The 19,421-nt window shown below is 31.6% G+C and overlaps 3 protein-coding genes across 4 annotated transcripts in view; all 3 read left to right on the plus strand.

The window, feature by feature from the left end:
• LOC131847263 (guanine nucleotide-binding protein G(q) subunit alpha) overlaps positions 1 to 19,421 on the plus strand; it is a 206,907-nt gene that overhangs the window by 61,620 nt on the left and 125,866 nt on the right. The gene's annotated exons all lie outside the window — the stretch shown is intronic.
• Positions 788 to 6,517, plus strand: LOC131847266 (uncharacterized). Of its 2 annotated transcripts, XM_059196796.1 has the most exons (7): positions 788 to 922; positions 1,538 to 1,651; positions 1,911 to 2,025; positions 4,743 to 4,865; positions 5,424 to 5,516; positions 5,945 to 6,008; positions 6,350 to 6,517. In XM_059196796.1, exons 1-7 carry the CDS (start codon positions 847 to 849, stop codon positions 6,443 to 6,445), a joined length of 681 nt encoding a protein of 226 aa, XP_059052779.1. In that variant the 5' UTR covers positions 788 to 846; the 3' UTR covers positions 6,446 to 6,517. The 2 variants fall into 2 exon arrangements, with proteins under 2 accessions (XP_059052779.1, XP_059052780.1); XM_059196797.1 differs by lacking the exon at positions 4,743 to 4,865.
• LOC131847270 (huntingtin-interacting protein K) lies at positions 8,054 to 10,139 on the plus strand. Its single transcript, XM_059196801.1, has 3 exons — positions 8,054 to 8,364; positions 8,863 to 8,970; positions 9,956 to 10,139. Exons 1-3 carry the CDS (start codon positions 8,206 to 8,208, stop codon positions 10,049 to 10,051), a joined length of 363 nt encoding a protein of 120 aa, XP_059052784.1. The 5' UTR covers positions 8,054 to 8,205; the 3' UTR covers positions 10,052 to 10,139.

A 19,421-nucleotide genomic window follows, 5' to 3' on the forward strand; every position in this document is an offset into this window, starting at 1 on the left:
ACTTTGTCAGATATTCTGAGAAAAAATATAACTTTTATCTAGTGCAGCGATAACTTATTACATTAAAATTTCTTGAATATTTATAATTTTCTAATTATATTCATAGTTACCATTAATTTGTCACTTGTTTGACACATTATAAATTTGAATATACATATTTTTTTAAATTATATTCTTTAATAACTACCTACTATTATTTTGTTCGTTATACATTTAGGTACATTTCCTGGGCGACCATCGACATAGTTCGCTCTATTATACTATTTTATTTCGTTAAATATATTTCTTCTACTAGGCTACGTCTTTAATTACTGTTGTCATTGGCTGCACCAATCACGCACTTTCATTATTTATAATATTAATATGGATAAAAAACACGTATATTTTTATCTAAAAACACACCTAATGTGTTTAATATTAAAACACTCACTAATATACTATTTTTATCTGATATACTTATCGCACAGAAAAATTCTAAGTTTACAGCTATTATTCTTTATATTTAATACTCAAATATCTGATGTTAACAGCTAAGGTTTTGTTTCTACCTATATAAATATATAATGTAGAAAGTATGTTGTACAGAAATTTAAAAATATTTTTCCAGATTTTTTGATATCACAGGCTAGGGCTTGTGTCAAATTACGATGACTTATTACTCTTTGTATAATATGTAGGTAGATATGTTGTGGCTGGTATATATATAGTAGCAGCATATCATGCTTCAACAAAAGATCACTGATAAGTTATCGCAGTACAGTTTTATGGAAAATGCGATGTAGTACAGAACAGCATGTTGAGTAAAACAACAAATTCCCTTCAAATCAATACAATGTAAAGCGAATAATGGTCATTAAATCGTATTGGGTTCAATTTTCTTGTTTATTGGTGCTCGTGTGTGCTCATCCTAAAGAATATGAAGGTAATTTACATAACAAATTTAATATGTATTTAATTAATCGAGTGTCTAAAGTAGATGCAATAAACTTTCAAAGAACATGGAATCTATCGATAATTATTAATTAAGGGTACAAACTTGTTTACAAATAAAACCATTAATAATACAATATTTAACGTGCCCGAACAACTTAATTATTATTTTTTTGTATTATTGATTTCATAGTTGACTTGTCCAATATGTAGGACATTTAAGATTTGTGTAATAAATGTGTTGGTTGTTTGTTGTGCAGTTAATTTTTTTTAGGTATTACCCTAATGGATTCGTGCCGCCTGCGTTAACGGTAAACGCGGGGTGCTAGTGTACATATAGTAATGATGGTATGAAAATAAAATCAGATGCTTGTGCTTAGCACATGACAACGAATTCACTAGAAATTAATGTTAATGATTTCAAGTGGGAACCGCGTGGCGACCTTTAGCAAGGGCTCGCTAGAAAGGGTCGTTCGGATTGGAGATTGATTTTTCTAAATCAATCCCCAAACTTAACACCCCTTTCTACATGTATAAGTAATATAGAAATCGTAGATCAATTCCTTGAAGTAATCCATTCAATTTAGAAGTTTTTCTGTGCTTTCAGAGGAATGCAGCCCGACATGCGTTGGCGATGGATATGTGTGCATTCATGGACAGTGTTATTGCAGCGACGGATATTTGCCAAATCCATTACAAAGAGCCTGCTTAAAATGTCCAGGTCCGAATATTTTATCTACACATGCGACTAATTCTCTTTTTTTATACATTTTTACCTATATCCAATAATATTGCATTTGTTATTCTTTTTTATTAAGTAAATTGTGTAGACTGCGGCTGCACATCAAGCTACGAACCTCCGGAGCCGAGTTAGCGGCCGCTTTTTTTTTAATTATACGCCGTCGCGCTATTTGATGTCGCTATGAACAAATAGGTACTTATTATTGACTATTTAATAATATATATATACCTATTTCCAGGCTTAGGAGATAAATGTCACGGTATGTGCTGCAGCCATGCAGAAAGTGAAAGCTTACATTGTTGGCAGGGGGTTTGTCAACCCTGTTACAATTCATTTAATGAATGGATTTGCAGGTACGATTATAACTTTATTTTATGTTAACACATTTACTGCCTACGAAATTAAGTAATGGAAAATAATAGCTAGGAACCATTTTTTTTATGGCGAATTTTGATTAAGTATGTACAAATATTTAAAAATATGGATGAATGTACCTATATACATATTTACAATTATTATTATTTTAATAAAAAAAACATTTGCATGCATTTTTGCGTATTAAAGATTTTGACAAACCCATGTTTTTAATTGAATTCCAAGCAACATATCGTCTAAGGACACTAATCAATGCAAGTTTTTAACTTATTTTACCTCAGTTCTTGACCGAAAACAAAGAAATTAATCAAAATCTGACGAAAAAAAATGTTACTAGCATAAATGAGTGATAAAAAAATATAATATAAAAAATGGAACTTTAAAAAACTTAGGAATGTACTAGGCAGAAACATTCTGTACAAAAATCTGGAGAGCCTTCACATTGTTTACATTCATAAGTTGTTTGCACGCTCTTTCTATGTGCTTTTCAGTCTTTGCATTCTTTTCGGGCCACTTCAGTAGTTTCTGTAACGACACTTCCTACTTTCTTTAGTCTCACTTCTCTATTTTAGTGAGTTTATATTTAATTTTCAAAACATTGCGTCGATTGACTTTATTAGGAACAGGTAGGAGTTTTTCCAGTATCTTCAAACGGCAATCATATAGATTCATATTATTATTGCCGAAATTTTTTTGTACAAGTAGAATGCATTAGTGGGGTTCATTTGCAGCATATGCACAAACAGCTTCTGATAGCAGCGCAGTGTCTTCCTTTAGACTGGATAATAAGCTAACATCGAAGCTTGAAGATCTATGCCCGACATAAAATTATTATAATGGACAATTGCTGTTGGTTTCAATACCACAGATCCTCTTTTGAAAGTAGTTTCTATCATCTCGTCACCATGTTCTGTGAATATGTACACCGTTCAAGAATAAGGATTTTTTTCTCCTTTATTCAATGAGATAGTCCCAATTTCAACAGGATTACAGTTTATACTTAAAGTTCCTGTGCGGTATGTCTGTCGATCTAGAAATTTTGTGAAATTGAACACAACCAAAACATAAGAGTTGTAATAATTATCCATGTATACACGATGGCCGCAATCTAGTCTATCTTCTAGGAGCTTGAAGACGTCTTTACCATGTCCTTGCCCTGATGTCTCATCATTTGCACAGGCGTAAACTTGGCATTTTAAATGGTACCATCTGGCTCAGCTAGAACATAAAGCTGTGCCATTCATGCAATGCCATAGTTGTGCCTTTTATTCTTAATGTACAGCAATTGACCGAGCCACAAAACTATGGACTCATCCAATGACAAATTTTTGTACCGGGACAACATATGGTTTTCATTTTATTGTTAAAATAATCCATAAATGGTTGAATTTTTATCAGGCGGTTTTCCTCAGACGTGCAGAAGGTGCAGGCATTCTAAACAAATCAACAATCCTAAAGAGTAAAAAACGGTTGCGAGACATGAATTGTCCGAAGCATGGAGTATTAAATAAATAGTGTCGTTTCCAATAATCGCTTATACGCTTTAGTCGAATTGTTCCAGCGTGAAGAAAGAGTCCTAAACATGTCAGCAGTTCTTCTCTATTTAATCTTTCTAAATCTAGTTAAGTCTTCACATTCTGTGCCGTATCCACTCTTAATGCAATTGCATTTGTTTCTCGAAGAATAAGATCCAATAAAAACGTCAACAATTCATTAACTGAATGCTTCGTAAGGATCCATTGGAGGTAGCACTAAAAGTTCCTGTTCCCTAGTGAAATCAATAACTTTCATTGGAATTGGATCAGTGCTTCAGATGCTGGCTCCTTGAAGAGAAGGTGAGTTATTGTCAGGTAATGGAACATCATCATTATCATTAGGTAAGTTCAGATCTCGCAACGGGCATCTTTTTTTATAGACACTCTCTTTAAGTCCTTTTCTTTTTTTCTGAAACTACAGATAAAATTATTTTTTTTGCTTAAATTTAATTTCAAACAATTTTGAGGATATCAGTGCACTTTATATTTTCTTCTGCAGAATCGGTGATTTTTTCCAAGTCAGCAAAATACGATACTGGCGTACAGTGTCATGTTTTTCAGTTTTCTTTTGAGTTCTGTCTTCATCATGTTGAATATTATCAGCATCGCCATTGATTTCTTCATCGGCTGTGATTAGTAATGTTTTAATTAAATAAAATCTAGATTTCATAGATGATAGAAAGAAAAAGTAGGTAATTCAAGCTCCAATATCCATATTAATTCTATGTCTATAGCCCTCCTTATTATCTTACTAATCCATGGTCTGTAGTAAATGGTAAATCATCGTGTATGTTTAAATTAAAAAGATTTGGACATAATTATAGATAAATATTATATTATACTAATAAATAGGTACAAACCTAATACATAGCTAGATAAAACATCCTATATAAAAATTACCAAGGTCGGAAACACCTATACGTTGAAAAAACTAGTTTGAATCGGTTACATTCAATAAGAGCGAAGTTATGCCGAACGAATGTTAACATATTTTGAATGCTCGCATTTGATGTTATGCATCAGAACATATGAGAATTTTAGAGAGAAGTTATTATAACATAAGTATCATTTGTCACAAGGAGTAAACTAAACAATTTAAACCTACACAAGAATCAAAAATACACTGAATCATATACTTAACTTTGCTATTCGTTTCTCAGAGATACTTTCGACCAAATGCTTGTAGTTTCAACTACACAGATTATCATGGGAACTACTCTTATCCTTGGAATTGTTGCAACATTCGTATTACTCTTTAAACTGTGCATGGCAACGGAAATAAGGTATGTAGCAATCAAGCTATATATTTCAAGTAAATAATTGGCATCACTGTAAGACATATATGAAAAAATAAATTATTGTTATCCAAAATAATAATTATATGGCTGGAGTCAGTTACTTTTCGAGGAAATTTATCTATCCCAGTCAGTCAACCATTTAGTAAGTAAGTAATCATAGGTACGATTTATAATGGTGCCTATCTACTACAGACTTGTTGACTCCATCAAGTATAATAAGGAACCGTGGGAGGAGAATTCTCATCTTTGTACCATGAAATGGCCGTCTGCACTGCCTGTGCCTTATCTTATCGCTATCCACAGATGCACGGCTAGGAAATAGGATGGATAAATATCAAATATGAAACAGAATCTCTTCTGAATTTATGCAATAAATTTTCCAGTTTTTCACTTGGTTATTATGTTCTTTTCCCCTTTTTGTATAAAAGTGATTACATTAGTTTGTCGTTGTTATTAGTTACGTAACTTGAAAATATTCGGTTGCTTGTAAAAAAACTGAAACACTTCTACTGAAAACTTAAATGTTAATTAATTTGATTACAGACCAATGGGTAGAAGTTCTCCTTACGATAGCCGTTTATCTATAGGAAGTTTACAAATATATGTAGAGGAAAGATTAAGAGATGCTCCACCGAGGTAAGAATAATAAATAGGTAGGCAAGTAGAAATATAATGTTGATGTAATTTATGACCTTAGACATCTTAATTCATATTTTAGTTATATAGTAGTAGAGTATAAGTTTATGAGTGTGGATGGATGTGTGTTATTCTTTTACGCAAAAACTACTGAACGGATTTTGATGAAACTTTACAGTAATATAGCTTTTATACATCAGAATAACATATAGGCTATAAATTTCACGCGGGTGAAACCACGGGCACAGTAAATTTAGGTACCGATGTAGATTTTATACAAAGTTGTCTATTATTTTATCTATTACTTCTTCCACCGAGTAGCTTTGTACAGAAGCTGTATTTTGATTTGTAAAGTGAAATATTGTAGTGACATTACATTATATTTTTGTTTAAATACATTTATATTTACTATTATTAATTACATTCAGATATTCCACATCACCGCCTGATAGCACACCACATCCAGGAATTCATTATGTTAGTGATAATTTTGTAAGTATATCTAGTATAGAATATATACCTATATTTTATAATCACAGAACTGCTTACTTCTTTGTTTTGTAATATAGAAAGATAGAAATTTATTTAAAAGCAGTCAATATATCTACTTATTTTTACTTATACCCATTTCACGTATTTGAATGTTTTTACGAATAATGTAAGAAAATTGAACACATAATATGTATTCCATTGTGTTAAATTTTCTTGATTTTATTATAATAAGTAAATTTAAAAAAACATGTATTATGTCGCCAAAATAGATTAAATATGGAGATAGATAAAAGTCTTGAGTATCATCAGCCAGTTATCTATAAAGTTTTTAACATTTTCAGACACATGATCATGGCGTGCCACCTCCACCGTATACACCAGAAAATAAAAATGAAGATAATCAGATTGCCACCACTGGTGCCGCGGTCCACATCTGAATGTATCGATACATACATAGAATAGATTCTCTGTTCTGTGTATAAATAATGTTAATAATAATGCCTGTGATAGTAATGTACATGATACTTAATTAAAATTATTTTACAAAGTAAGTTTATTTATTAATATTTACTTGATGAACTAAACTTCGTGAACTTCGTATCAGCTACTACTTCTCGTAATTTTAATAAATACATCGGTACATCTAAATAAAATTTAAGTGTCTGTTTGTTATTTCAAATTAACAGATTTCACTAAAATCATTCGAAAGTGTACCTATACCTATGTATGTACCTAATTGTATAAATAAAATACTTTTTGTCTCTTAAACAGTTGGACAGATTTTCACGGGACTTTCATTCGGAAATAGTTAATATTATAGGGAGTTAATTTTAGAACATTTATTTATTTTATAATAAAAGAATCTGAATTCTGCACGGATGAAGTCGCTGTTAACTGTTAAAATGTATAATAAAAACTATAAAAGGGACAAAACAATATTTAATTTAAATTAGTCAATATCTATTATAAAATTTTAATTTATAAACTTTTTTGCCTACTCTATAAAACTAATTCCGATATAACAATACGTATGAAATTGCGCTGTGTCATAGCATTTTATACTTGTTTTATACGTTCAAGAGCAAGAGTTCATTCTATATTCCGTATTCAATTAAACAACACTGTTATTGTTATTGACTAAAATACTATTGTAAAATTAAATTCATCAATTCAAATCACTTATTAGGTACACACATTATGAATTATACCCTTTTCTATTCCGGTCATCTCTCCTTGTCGTCTGTCTTGACTATTTAGAACATATAGATAATAATGCTATTCTGTTCTATTACAATTTAATTACAATTACATTAATAGTATTGTAAAATAATCTTATACGTCCACTGACTATTAAAAATAATCTGAGGTATCGATTTCAATATAAAACGTATTTTTTATTTATCAATAATTCAGGGAAATTTAAGCTAACCTATAATTACCTACTCAGCAATATGTTTTTTGCTAAACGAAAGCAGGTGAATATTTTTTATATATTGTTGTATCTATTCGGTAACAACAAGTGTTTCCTTTTATGTATAAGTCACTGCTTCCTGCAACACCAATAACAATTGAAATAAAAATATTTAAAACTAGCTGTTCCGGCGACTTCGCCTGCATAGAGTTTAACTTTATTCTTCTAAAATAAAAGTAGCCTAGTAGCCTAAGTTACGCCTTATTACATCAGCTACGTACCAAAAAAAGTCCCGTCAAAATCGATCCAGCCATTTCAGCCGTTTAAGCCATTGCCGGAACAAACAGACAGACAGACAAAAATTGTAAAAAATGTTATTTTGGTGTATGTACCGTATTTATATTCATATGCATGTAGGAAAAAACATATTTTTTCAATATTAAAAACCGAAAACTAAACTTTAAAATTTTTTTTAAAACAACAATCAACCGTCCACTTATTGTAACTCAATATCAGCATAGATAACATAATATTTCATATATCAGTAAAGTCTGGTACTGCCACTTCAAAAAAATCTGTTCCAGACTATGAGACCATAGTCCTACTTGTACTTCTCCTAATCTGTGGTCTATTATTGTCTGTGGTAAATGGCAAATTATCGTGCATGTGTTTGAATTAAAAAGATTTTGTCATGATTGTAGAATTAATATGAATACTGGAGCTTGAGTTACTTTTTCTATCATCTATGAAATAGATTTTATTTAATTAAAACATTATTTACTAGACATGGCCGATGAAGAAATCAATGGTGATGCTGATGATATCCAACATGATAAAGACAAAACTCAAAAGAAAACTGCAAAACACGACAGTGGAGTAGCTGACTTAGAAAAAGTCACCGATTATGCAGAAGAAAAAGAAATTTCATCCCAAGATATATCTGGAGTGAGTCTACCGTGATTTTTTTAAGCTAACCAATAATCCAATTTTTAATTTTGTATGATAAAAAATGTAACGAAAATATCGTATGGTCTTGGAAACCATTGAATTTTACAGTATTAGAAGATTAAAATGTACTGATGCATATAAGCAGATAGTAACCTCAAAATTTATTGAAATCAAATATAACCAAAAAAATTATTCTATCTATAGTTTTATTTATAACTGTTGTTGATATATTTTTTTTCTCGATTGGTATTTCCTATTAGTTTTGTTTCTATTTTTCGACTTAAACAAGTAATAAATCCTATAAACGAGAAATAATAAAACCTTTCAAAGATTATATATATATATACATCATAATTTTTCAATAGATTGGGGATATAGTTCCTTACATATGAAGGGTACACCTTTTGATAATAAAAGACACCACTCATACATTACTTTTACTATTGATAATTAAACTGAATACATTAAATGATTGTGAAAATTTTCAAATTTCAGGCACTATCCTTAATTGGTGATAGAAGAAATAAAGAAGCAGCAGAACGCCTCGAAAAAGAAAAGGAATTACAGAAAGTGTCTGTAAAGAAAGATGACATTGAATTGATTGTAAGTATTACTTTATGACACTGTTCGACTTGAAAGTCAGATTAATTAAGGAGCAGGAAATACTACTTTATATTCTGAAAAGTGAAAAGTTATTGTATAAAAAAATATGTAGAAATAATTTATTCAGAAATTGTATACATGATTTTCTTTAAAGTTAATTTTAGATATTTCTGGAGACTAACTTTTCTTAAATTTATTTACTAGGCATTATATCACACCTACACTCATATAATGTTTCAACTAAAATATTAATTATTTAAAAAAGGTGTTTCAATTATATCTTACTTATTTTATACTTTTTGAATCCTAGAACAAAACAATTCTATTGAAGACTGCATGAGTACTTGAGCTAAAAGTATGATAATTTTTTAATGTCATGCAGTAAAAAATATTTTAATATATATTGAGCTACTGTGTATTTCAGCAAATTTACAAAACCAGTTCTCATCTACTTCCTACATACATTTAAAATTTTATAATGTATTGAAATTTCAATTCATTGTTTTTAGTAGTACTCAAATTACTTTCATAGTACTCATTCGAATATTGTAATATCTGTACATTTTTCCAATATGTTTGATACAATTATCTGTCTTTATAACTTTATGGTAAACCATTTATTCACTGATACATTATTATTACTGAGAAATCTGGCTCTAAATAATTCATATGATGATTCCATATTAATTATTAAAATGTATATATGTACATAAAACTGAATATTGAATTAATAAAATAAAGTTTCATTTACGTAATCAATTCAGTATTCTGAATATCTTACCTGACTGTACTACTTACTACTTATTTAAGCCAGTAAAAAAATTGGAGCATAATCTCTAAAATGTTATTTATGTGGATAATATTATCATACAACAAACAAATAAGCAGTTTAGTTGTAAACCTAAATTCATTGAATTGTGTATAATAATTAGGTCTCCTATTTTTTTAAAATAATTTAACTTTTTATCATGTTTTCGTATTTCAGGTAAGAGAAATGGAAATCTCAAGAACACTAGCTGAAAGAACATTGAGAGAACATAGAGGGGATGTGGTAGCAGCTCTAACTACACTCACAAATTAATTCACATCTTACTATATTACAATATACTAATATCAGTTTACTTCTGTAATACCATTTCTTAATAAATTGTAAGTTAAGTCTATTATTGTTACTTGTAAAATGTTCCAGTATTTTATTTTCGAAGGGACATCTAGGGTTCCTCCTTAAATTAGTATTATGAATTAAGCTATTAGCCTGCGTTTATTTTGGCCATAGGAATTAACTTTAGGGTTTATATAAGGGGTTATGTTCTAATAGTAATAATAATATTAATAATTATATAAATAACATAATATTAATAATAGACCTCATTACCAATTAACTTTAGCTTTCTAAAATAAATCATGTTGGATAGCTAGACAGAATTACACTAGTTGTTTCTGATATATTATTTGGATCAGGAAATAGGTAAATGGTAGAAAGAAAAGTTAGATATACACACAAAGTTCATGTTGCTTGACTCATAAACAACTATAATTAATAATACTATTGATTACTATTAAAATATTAATAATTTTATATATATATATATATATATATATAAACACCTCTTTGGGCACTTTGTTGATCACGCCACAACCTAAACACTTGCTGATTCCACCTTTTGCACTGAATAACTTGACCTCTATCGCGTATATCTCAGGCGGTATGGCAACGTCGCATTCTATTTTGCGATGCGGCCATATATATTCGTCGATAGTACGATATACTCGACACTTTTTTTACTAATAATTCGTGACTGAATGGCTCCGAACGGCTAAATTTTTGGTATACACAAAGACTTTTTGGCTCTGAATATATTCCAAAAATCAATTAATTATGTTGATCACTTTATATACTCGTCCTTACTGCGATACTTACTTTCATCCGAATATATATAGATACCGTAACGGTCTATCAATTATGAATTTATTAATTTACTAATGTAGATATTTTATATTCGCAATGCTCCATACATGCAAGCTCCAGCAACGGTGGAGGCAGGGTCCCCCCTGCACCGTACACCGCACCCCGCGCACACAAACAAATTAGATATTTTTTGAATACACAAAGACTTTTTGGCTCTGTATATATATTTCAAAAATCAGTTAATTGTGTTGATCACTTTATATACTGGTCCTTACTGCGATACTTATTTTAATCCGAATATATATAGATACCGTAACGGTCTATCAATTATGAATTTACTAATCTAGATATTTTATATTCGCAATGCTCCATACATGCAAGCTCCAGCAACGGTGGAGGCAGGGGGAGCACCGTACACCGCACCCCGCGCACATAAACAAATTAGAATAAATTAAATTCATAAGATTATTTATATATTTCGACTGCCTCGGTGGTCACACCGCTTTACATCCGATGGTCGCGGGTTCGATTTCTCGCACGATGCAAACATTTGTACTCATCGGTCATCGATTGTTTTCATCGGTCTGGGTGTTTTATATGTATATTATATATGTATTTACAAAATAAAAATATCTATTTATATCAGTTCAGTATCAGTCTGTGTTAATTGTCCAGGGTTATTTATTATATTTTTATAAACGGTTATCTTTTTCCATCGCACCGCTCGCTATCGACAGTGAATTCATAGAAATGTCACTCTAAAAACAAAAATAGTTTTGTGTTTTGTATTTCAAATACTAAATGCAAAATAGGTATTTTCAAAATACTTTTTAAAAATTAAGTACCTTTTGAATTTTTGTCCAAACCTCAGATATTTTATTTATTTTAGGTATATCAATCATTACATAGTAATATAAAAACAAAGTCGCTGTCGCATCTAACAGTACATAAACAAAGAAAGAAGACTTTGGCTCTGATACCGTAACGGCCTATGAATTATGAATTTATTATACCTAATCTAGATATTTTATATTCGCAATGCTACGTACATTGTAATATCCGCCTCCATTCATTGTAACGGTGGAGGGACTAAATAGTTGAATAAAACTGAATAAGCAGTTGCTCCACTCTATAGGTACTGCGTCGTCGTCGTATGCTGTTCATTTTTTCACTCGTTTTGGCGCCAAGAGAGGGTCACATAGTCGTGGTCAAGTTAAGAACTTATAATTTAATTTTGATAACAATAGATACAAGTAAAAAGTAGGTATTATATTAATGTACGTAAGTACTGTACTTAAAAATATTTATTCTTTATTGTACATTTGAAAAACTTAACACTTAAGGACTTGTACATATACACGTACATACTGCCATTTTCTCTTAAAGACATCCAGAGAAGCACTATAAACTCTACACTCAAATACGCGGGGTGCACCGACCTTTGACCTTATAACACCTGATTCGCGCGTAACGAATTACATTGCTACTTTTTGGTATTTTATAGTGGATATGTCACTATAAAATATTATTATTTCTTTAGATTATGACATAATAACATAGTTTACATGATTTTAAGGGAAACATACGATAAAAAAATCCCGTAAAATGTAAAAGATAAAAAATGGTTATTGTTGGTTATCCTTAAGAGATAGACATATACCATCACGGACTTTTTTGTTGACCTTATTTTGATACATCTCAAAGCACTAGACAACACGCATTTTCATTAAACAGTGTTGCGGGTGAATAATAAGATGTTGCTGGTCGAGACGATGTATTGTACAGATGATGATAAACTGACAATGTGTACATAGAAATAATGATCTTATATACTAAATAAAAGTAGGAAAATGTAAGGTGGGGTGACACAGTTTAGATACAGCAGTGCCTAGTAGACAATATTGAATTTGTCTTACTAGACATTATTAAATGCAATTATTATTTTGATGTATCTAGGTGACTGTGTCCCATAGATATTCCCCCCTTGAGAGAAAAAAAATATATATATATTACACACAAAAAAAAATTATAAAATTTAACTGTAAAATTTAAGATATTATGCACTTTAGTAACAATAAAAATTCATTATACCCAAATAACGACGTAAATCTTCGACTGTCGTGGGTTTAGGGTACTCGTCGATTGCTTGCCATTTTTCTTGCGTTGGTTTCATCCCTTGGCTCGTTATATGATAACCAAGAAAATCTAACTCATTTGTGAAGAACTCGCATTTGCTCATATTAATTGTTTGCGGCGAATAATTTGATTTCGCTAGCGCTCTCTTTGGTCTGTGCTTGTTTTTTATTCACCGAGATTTTTGCTTTCGGTGTCCACCAAAATTCTATAGTCGGTTATAGCTAGGCGGTTAGACGGATGAACAGCACAGCGTTCCGTCTTATTCTGAATCTAGTTTTCCGACGGTTGTCTATAGGAGCGCGGCATGTCACATTTGTATGCCTTTTCTTTATATTTTGCGATGATATAATATAAATAATAGTCATTTTTCCGACTATGCAATGACCGTAGGTGCGAATTTGACCTAGATCGGTAGTTGCTGCGTCTGTTTGTGTGTGGCGAGTGCTTTTCGCGTATATCAGCAATTTCTGATGGCAGTGTCGCAATTAGTGACGACAGGTGTGCAATGACGTCGGCGGTGACTGTTGGCTGTACTTTTGTAGACAGCATTTTTGCTTTATTTTTCCAGTTTCAATTTTTCGTCCAGAGATTATATCCAGCAGGCAGTTGTGTTTACTGGGGGTCAGTAGCACGGCAGGATCCTTGTTGTGCAGTATTGCCAACGACTTTTATGCCTCTTGAATTTCCGAGCCGGTGAGACCCGCTTCTGGGAAGCCGGTGGAAATGTGCAATCGTTGGTGGTGCGCAGGATGCCGTCAGACAGAGATCTCTTGTTTGATCTCGTCGTTTTCCCAGCTATCGTCTCGACCACGTCGGCTCGATCACGTCGGGGTCACCACTGTTGCGGGTGAATAATAAGATGTTGCTGGTCGAGACGATGTATTGTACAGATGATGATAAACTGACAATGTGTACATAGAAATAATGATCTTATATACTAAATAAAAGTAGCAAAATGTAAGGTGGGGTGACACAGTTTAGATACAGCAGTGCCTAGTAGACAATATTGAATTTGTCTTACTAGACATTATTAAATGCAATTATTATTTTGATGTATCTAGGTGACTGTGTCCCATAAACAGTATTGTATTTTTTTATTTCTTTAACTTTAATGCACAAAAAAATTTGTACATGTGGCGGACTTAATATTTTGCCGCGTTATTTACCAGGCAACCATGAGTGGTGCAGCGAAAGATTATTGGCGGTGCACTAATATAAATAAGAAATGTCAAAAAAAGATTTATAAAGATAATAAAGATAAGCAAAATATACATTTCTATAAAAAAATAACAATATACATACATAAATATATATCTAAATATAACCCATAAATGTATAAATATTATATATAAGTAAATACATAATGATCCGATAATCAAATTATAAGTACAGTCTCAAATTGAAAGTAAGAAAATCAGAAAATATAGAGAGAACTATATGGATATAACAGAAAGATGTGAAAAAAGGAGAAGGACAGTAAAAAAGTTACAAATTTAAATAATGTTCCCGCAATTTCTGTTTAAATGAATTTATTACATTATTATATATATTAGGCATACGACTAGCCTTATGACTGTTACTTTTTTTTAATCTATACATCTATACATGTAAATAAAATTGGAGTGTCTGTTTGTAATATTGAAATAACCGTTTTTTATTACTTGCATATGAATATAAATACGGTACATACACCAAAATAACATATTTTACAAGTTTTGTCTGTCTGTCTGTCTGTTTGTTCCGGCTAATCTCTGAAATAGCTGGACCGATTTTGACGGGACTTTTTTTTGGCAAGTAGCTGATGTAATAAGGAGTAACTTACGCTACTGTTATTTTAGAAAAATAAAATAAAATTTCACGCGGACGAAGTCGCTGGGGCCAGTTAGTCTATAGATATACCGAGATTTAATGTTTAAGTTGCTATTATGTTGTTGACAAAATTTTACTGTAATGTTACTATTACGTTATCCTACGCAATTTGTATTATTTTGGATGAATAAATAAATAAATAAATAATAATCTATACATCTATACATTTAATAAAAATTGGAGTGTCTGTTTGTAATATAGAAAAAACCGTTTTTTACTACATGCATATGAAATTATGAATATAAATACGGTACATACACCAAAATAAAATATTTTACAATTTTTGTCTGTCTGTCTGTTTGTTCCGGCTAATCTCTGAAATGGCTGGACCGATTTTGACGGGACTTTTTTTGGCAGGTAGCTGATGTAATAAGGAGTAACTTAGGCTACTTTTTATTTTAGAAAAATAAAGTTAAAAACCACGTGGACGAAGTCGCGGGAACAGCTAGTGTATAATATATTAGAGATACCTACGTGTTTTTTTATTGATGACTAGCTGTACACGGGATTTCGTCCGTGTTGAATTTAACTTTATTTTTCTAAAATATAAGAAGTTAAATTCCACGCGGACGAAGTCGGGTGTACAGCTAGTTGTCGGTAGTCTAGCGATTTAGCTAGCACACTGCTTTGATTCCTGCTTGGTGGTCGAGGGTTCGATTCCTCGCACACTGCAAACATTTGTATTCATGAGTATGATTGTTTGTAACGGTCTGGGTGTTTTCTATGTATAGATAATATATATGTATTTACGAAAAAAAATCTTTGTATTTATATCAGTACCCATAACATAATCTTCAGCTAGCTTAACTTGGGTCTAGATGAAGCTGTATGAATTGTCCTGAGATTACTATTATTATTAATTGGTACACAGGTAAACTACTAACTAGGCCATATTGGTGTTGTTTGTTATGGTGAAAAAACTAGTAGGTATATATATAAGTTACACGTACAATTTCAAAGACTTATTTCTTGAAAACTACTGGCTATTCTGAAATAAAACTTTAGTGTTTGTATATGTAATGTTTGCATATAAAATATGATTAAAGGTTACCAGTGTATTTACACTTTTACTGAACAAACAGAGTTGTTTAATACTGAAAATATTGTGTGGAAGGCATCAATTACTTTCAGTGCATGTATAGCTTTTCTCTTTTCCTAATTATTATTATTATTAAGTTTAAAGTGGTTGAATTTTACGTAAGGGGTTTTTATACATTATTTCTAATGTACCATTTATTTTAAGTTTTTTAAACTCTATTCATCGAGACCTATCTAATGAGTCCAAACACGATATTTCTGCTGTAAGTTTTCGAAGAGTATGTTCATCATCTGATAATACTGGTGCCAGCATGAAGTCAAGGTTAACAGATAACTAATTACTTTTATTTCGTCAAAATCTTTAGATTACGTATAATAAATTCATAATATCGCTACCTATTCAAATCAAAACAAGTATTAGGTACTTCATGTACTAGTATATAAATTCATCAACACACAAGTAAATGATTTTTAAATATATTCAGAGCCAAAAAATCTTTGTGCATTTAAAAAAAATGCCGATAAGGATTCACTATTGCAGGAAATTGTTGAAAAAATATATATCGAGTATAAGTATCTACTACTATCGACGAATACATTTGGCAACAACGCATGGTCTCGGTCGGAACGGCAACATCGCATATTAGAATACAAAGATAGTGGTAGAACGCGGAACGGCAACATGTTGCCGTTCCGCCACGCTACCGTTATAGTGGTAGAAAGAGAGAGACAGTGGAATCAGCAATATCTACGGATCGTGGCTGGATCAACTAAGTGTGCAAATGTAAGTATATATATATATACTTACATTTGTCTTTAATTCAAAGGAAATATAAATAATGAACGCATCACATTTAAAACAGTAATAAGTACGTACGTAATATTATCACATGGTAACAGCACGTATTATGGCAAAAATAAACATCGGCTGATTTGAAAAGATTTATTATAGTAATAATAGTAATCTCAGGACAATTCACACAGCTTCATCTAGACCCAAGTTAAGCTAGCTGAAGATTATGTTATGGGTACTAGACAACTGATATAAATACAAAGTTTTTTTTCGTAAATACATATATATTATCTATACATAGAAAACACCCAGACCGTTACAAACAATCATACTCATGAATACAAATGTTTGCAGCGTCCGAGGAATCGAACCCTCGACCACCAAGCAGGAATCAAAGCGGTGTGCTAGATAAATCGCTAGACTACCGACAACTAGCTGTACACGCGACTTCGTCCGCGTGGAATTTAACTTCTTATATTTTAGAAAAAGAAAGTTAAATTCAACACGGACGAAATCCCGTGTACAGCTAGTCATCAATAAAAAAACACGTAGGTATCTCTAATATATTATACACTAGCTGTTCCCGCGACTTCGTCCACGTGGTTTTTTACTTTATTTTTCTAAAATAAAAGTAGCCTAAGTTACTCCTTATTACATCAGCTACCTGCCAAAAAAGTCCCGTCAAAATCGGTCCAGCCATTTCAGAGATTAGCCGGAACAAACAGACAGACAGACAAAAATTGTAAAATATGTTATTTTGGTGTATGTACCGTATTTATATTCATATGCAAGTAGTAAAAAACGGTTATTTCAATATTACAAACAACAGGCTTCAACATTCTCAAGTACCACAAAAAAGATGTTTTTATTAAAAACAAGGTGTTCCCGCGACTTCGTCCGCGTGGAATTTAACTTTATTTTTCTAAAATAAAAGTAACCTAAGTTACTCCTTATAAATCAGCTACCTGCCAAAAAAAAGTACCGTCAAAATCGGTCCAGCCATTTCAGAGATTAGCCGGAACAAACAGACAGACAGACAGACAGACAGACTAAAATTATAAAAATAGTTATTTTGGTATATGTACCTTATATATATTCATATGCATGTAGTAAAAAACGGTTTTTTCTATATTACAAACAGACACTCCAATTTTTATTAAATGTATAGATGTATAGATTATTATTTATTTATTTATTTATTTATTCATCCAAAATAATACAAATTGTGTAGGATAACGTAATAGTAACATTACAGTAAAATTTTGTCAATAACATAATAGCAACTTAAACATTAAATCTCGGTATATCTATAGACTAGCTGGCCCCAGCGACTTCGTCCGCGTGAAATTTTATTTTATTTTTCTAAAATAACAGTAGCGTAAGTTACTCCTTATTACATCAGCTACTTGCCAAAAAAAGTCCCGTCAAAATCGGTCCAGCTATTTCAGAGATTAGCCGGAACAAACAGACAGACAGACAGACTGTACTATGCTATACTATGTATTGATTGATATACCTAAAATAAATATAATATCTGAGGTTTGAACAAAAACTCAAAGGGTAATTTATTTTGAAAAAGTATTTTGAAAATACCTATTTTGCTTTTAGTGTTATAGTACTTTAACTGTTATGTTTTAAGTAACAATGTTGAATTATAATTAATACTACTACACCAACACTCCGATCGTGCAAAAAAATTTGCTGTTTCATTATTTTTTAGTTCAATTAGTGGTCTACCTAAGTTCTGGGCTAAGGGGGGGGGAGAGTCATGACGCCCCCATGACTCCCATGACCTCCATGACGCTCCCCCCTGGATCCGCCGTTGCGTCTTCTCTTTATTCGCTCAGTAACGTTGTTACAAAAGAAAAGATTCCCATTCAAAAAATAACAAGTATTGAGGTTTGATCTGGAGTCACGTTACTCCAGACTGATTTCTATAAATATTTAGATTAGGTAGACTATTATTTTTGAAATACTAGCTAGACATTATTAAGTTACTGTAGCCATAATGTAGTAGCTCAAACGTGCCAATGAGGAAGCCCTTGGCAAATGCTGCACCCTGATTGGCCCGTTTGAATTGGATCAAGAACTGCTCGTATGCCAAAAAGGTGGATTTGTATAAAATCGTGTATAAATCGCTTAATTATTATTATTACTCGTCGTGACAGTTGTGGCTCAAAACGGATCAACATTTATATATGGTCATCTGGCATTAGATCAACAAAAGGCCTCCGGATCAACAAGTGAAAAAGGATCAACAAAAAACTACCTATACGGCACGTCTGAGCCACAAAGTGCCCAAGGGGATATATATATATATATATATATATATATAAAATTACTAATATTTTAATTATAAAGACCCAAGCAGCTTGCTTTGTAAAATGTATTGAAGAATTATGCGTATGACAGTGAAGCATATTGCTATTCCAATTGCATTGAAAATTTCTGGCAACTCTACTGTATAAAATTTTGTTCTTTTGCTTGATGTCAGTCAAACGGAAATATAGTTGTTTATGATAAAATTATTGTTAGTTTCCCACAAATAACATGTGAGAGGAACTGCTTGGCATTTCATGGTTTCAACATGCGAGAGTCGGGTCGATCGGGTCGAAGGGAGCACCAATTGGAAATGAAATGAACGTCAAAGCGAATTCAACAGGAATTCATCACGATAGTTTCCGCAGGTACACGCATGGAGATCGA

Source organism: Achroia grisella, unplaced genomic scaffold, assembly GCF_030625045.1.
Source record: "Achroia grisella isolate CSIRO2021 unplaced genomic scaffold, CSIRO_AGI_Agris_v1 utg517, whole genome shotgun sequence".
Classification (NCBI taxonomy): domain Eukaryota; kingdom Metazoa; phylum Arthropoda; class Insecta; order Lepidoptera; family Pyralidae; genus Achroia; species Achroia grisella.

What these genes read in the sequence shown, in the direction of transcription:
- LOC131847270 (XM_059196801.1), top strand. Translation starts at nt 8,206, where the DNA reads ATGGCCGATGAAGAAATCAATGGTGATGCTGATGATATCCAACATGAT. An exon ending in CATCCCAAGATATATCTGGA is followed by an intron (nt 8,365 to 8,862) that starts GTGAGTCTACCG and finishes TTCAAATTTCAG; the next exon opens with GCACTATCCTTAATTGGTGA. An exon ending in AAGATGACATTGAATTGATT is followed by an intron (nt 8,971 to 9,955) that starts GTAAGTATTACT and finishes TTCGTATTTCAG; the next exon opens with GTAAGAGAAATGGAAATCTC.
- LOC131847266 (XM_059196796.1), top strand. Translation starts at nt 847, where the DNA reads ATGGTCATTAAATCGTATTGGGTTCAATTTTCTTGTTTATTGGTGCTC. An exon ending in TTTAATGAATGGATTTGCAG is followed by an intron (nt 2,026 to 4,742) that starts GTACGATTATAA and finishes TTCGTTTCTCAG; the next exon opens with AGATACTTTCGACCAAATGC. An exon ending in TTAAGAGATGCTCCACCGAG is followed by an intron (nt 5,517 to 5,944) that starts GTAAGAATAATA and finishes AATTACATTCAG; the next exon opens with ATATTCCACATCACCGCCTG.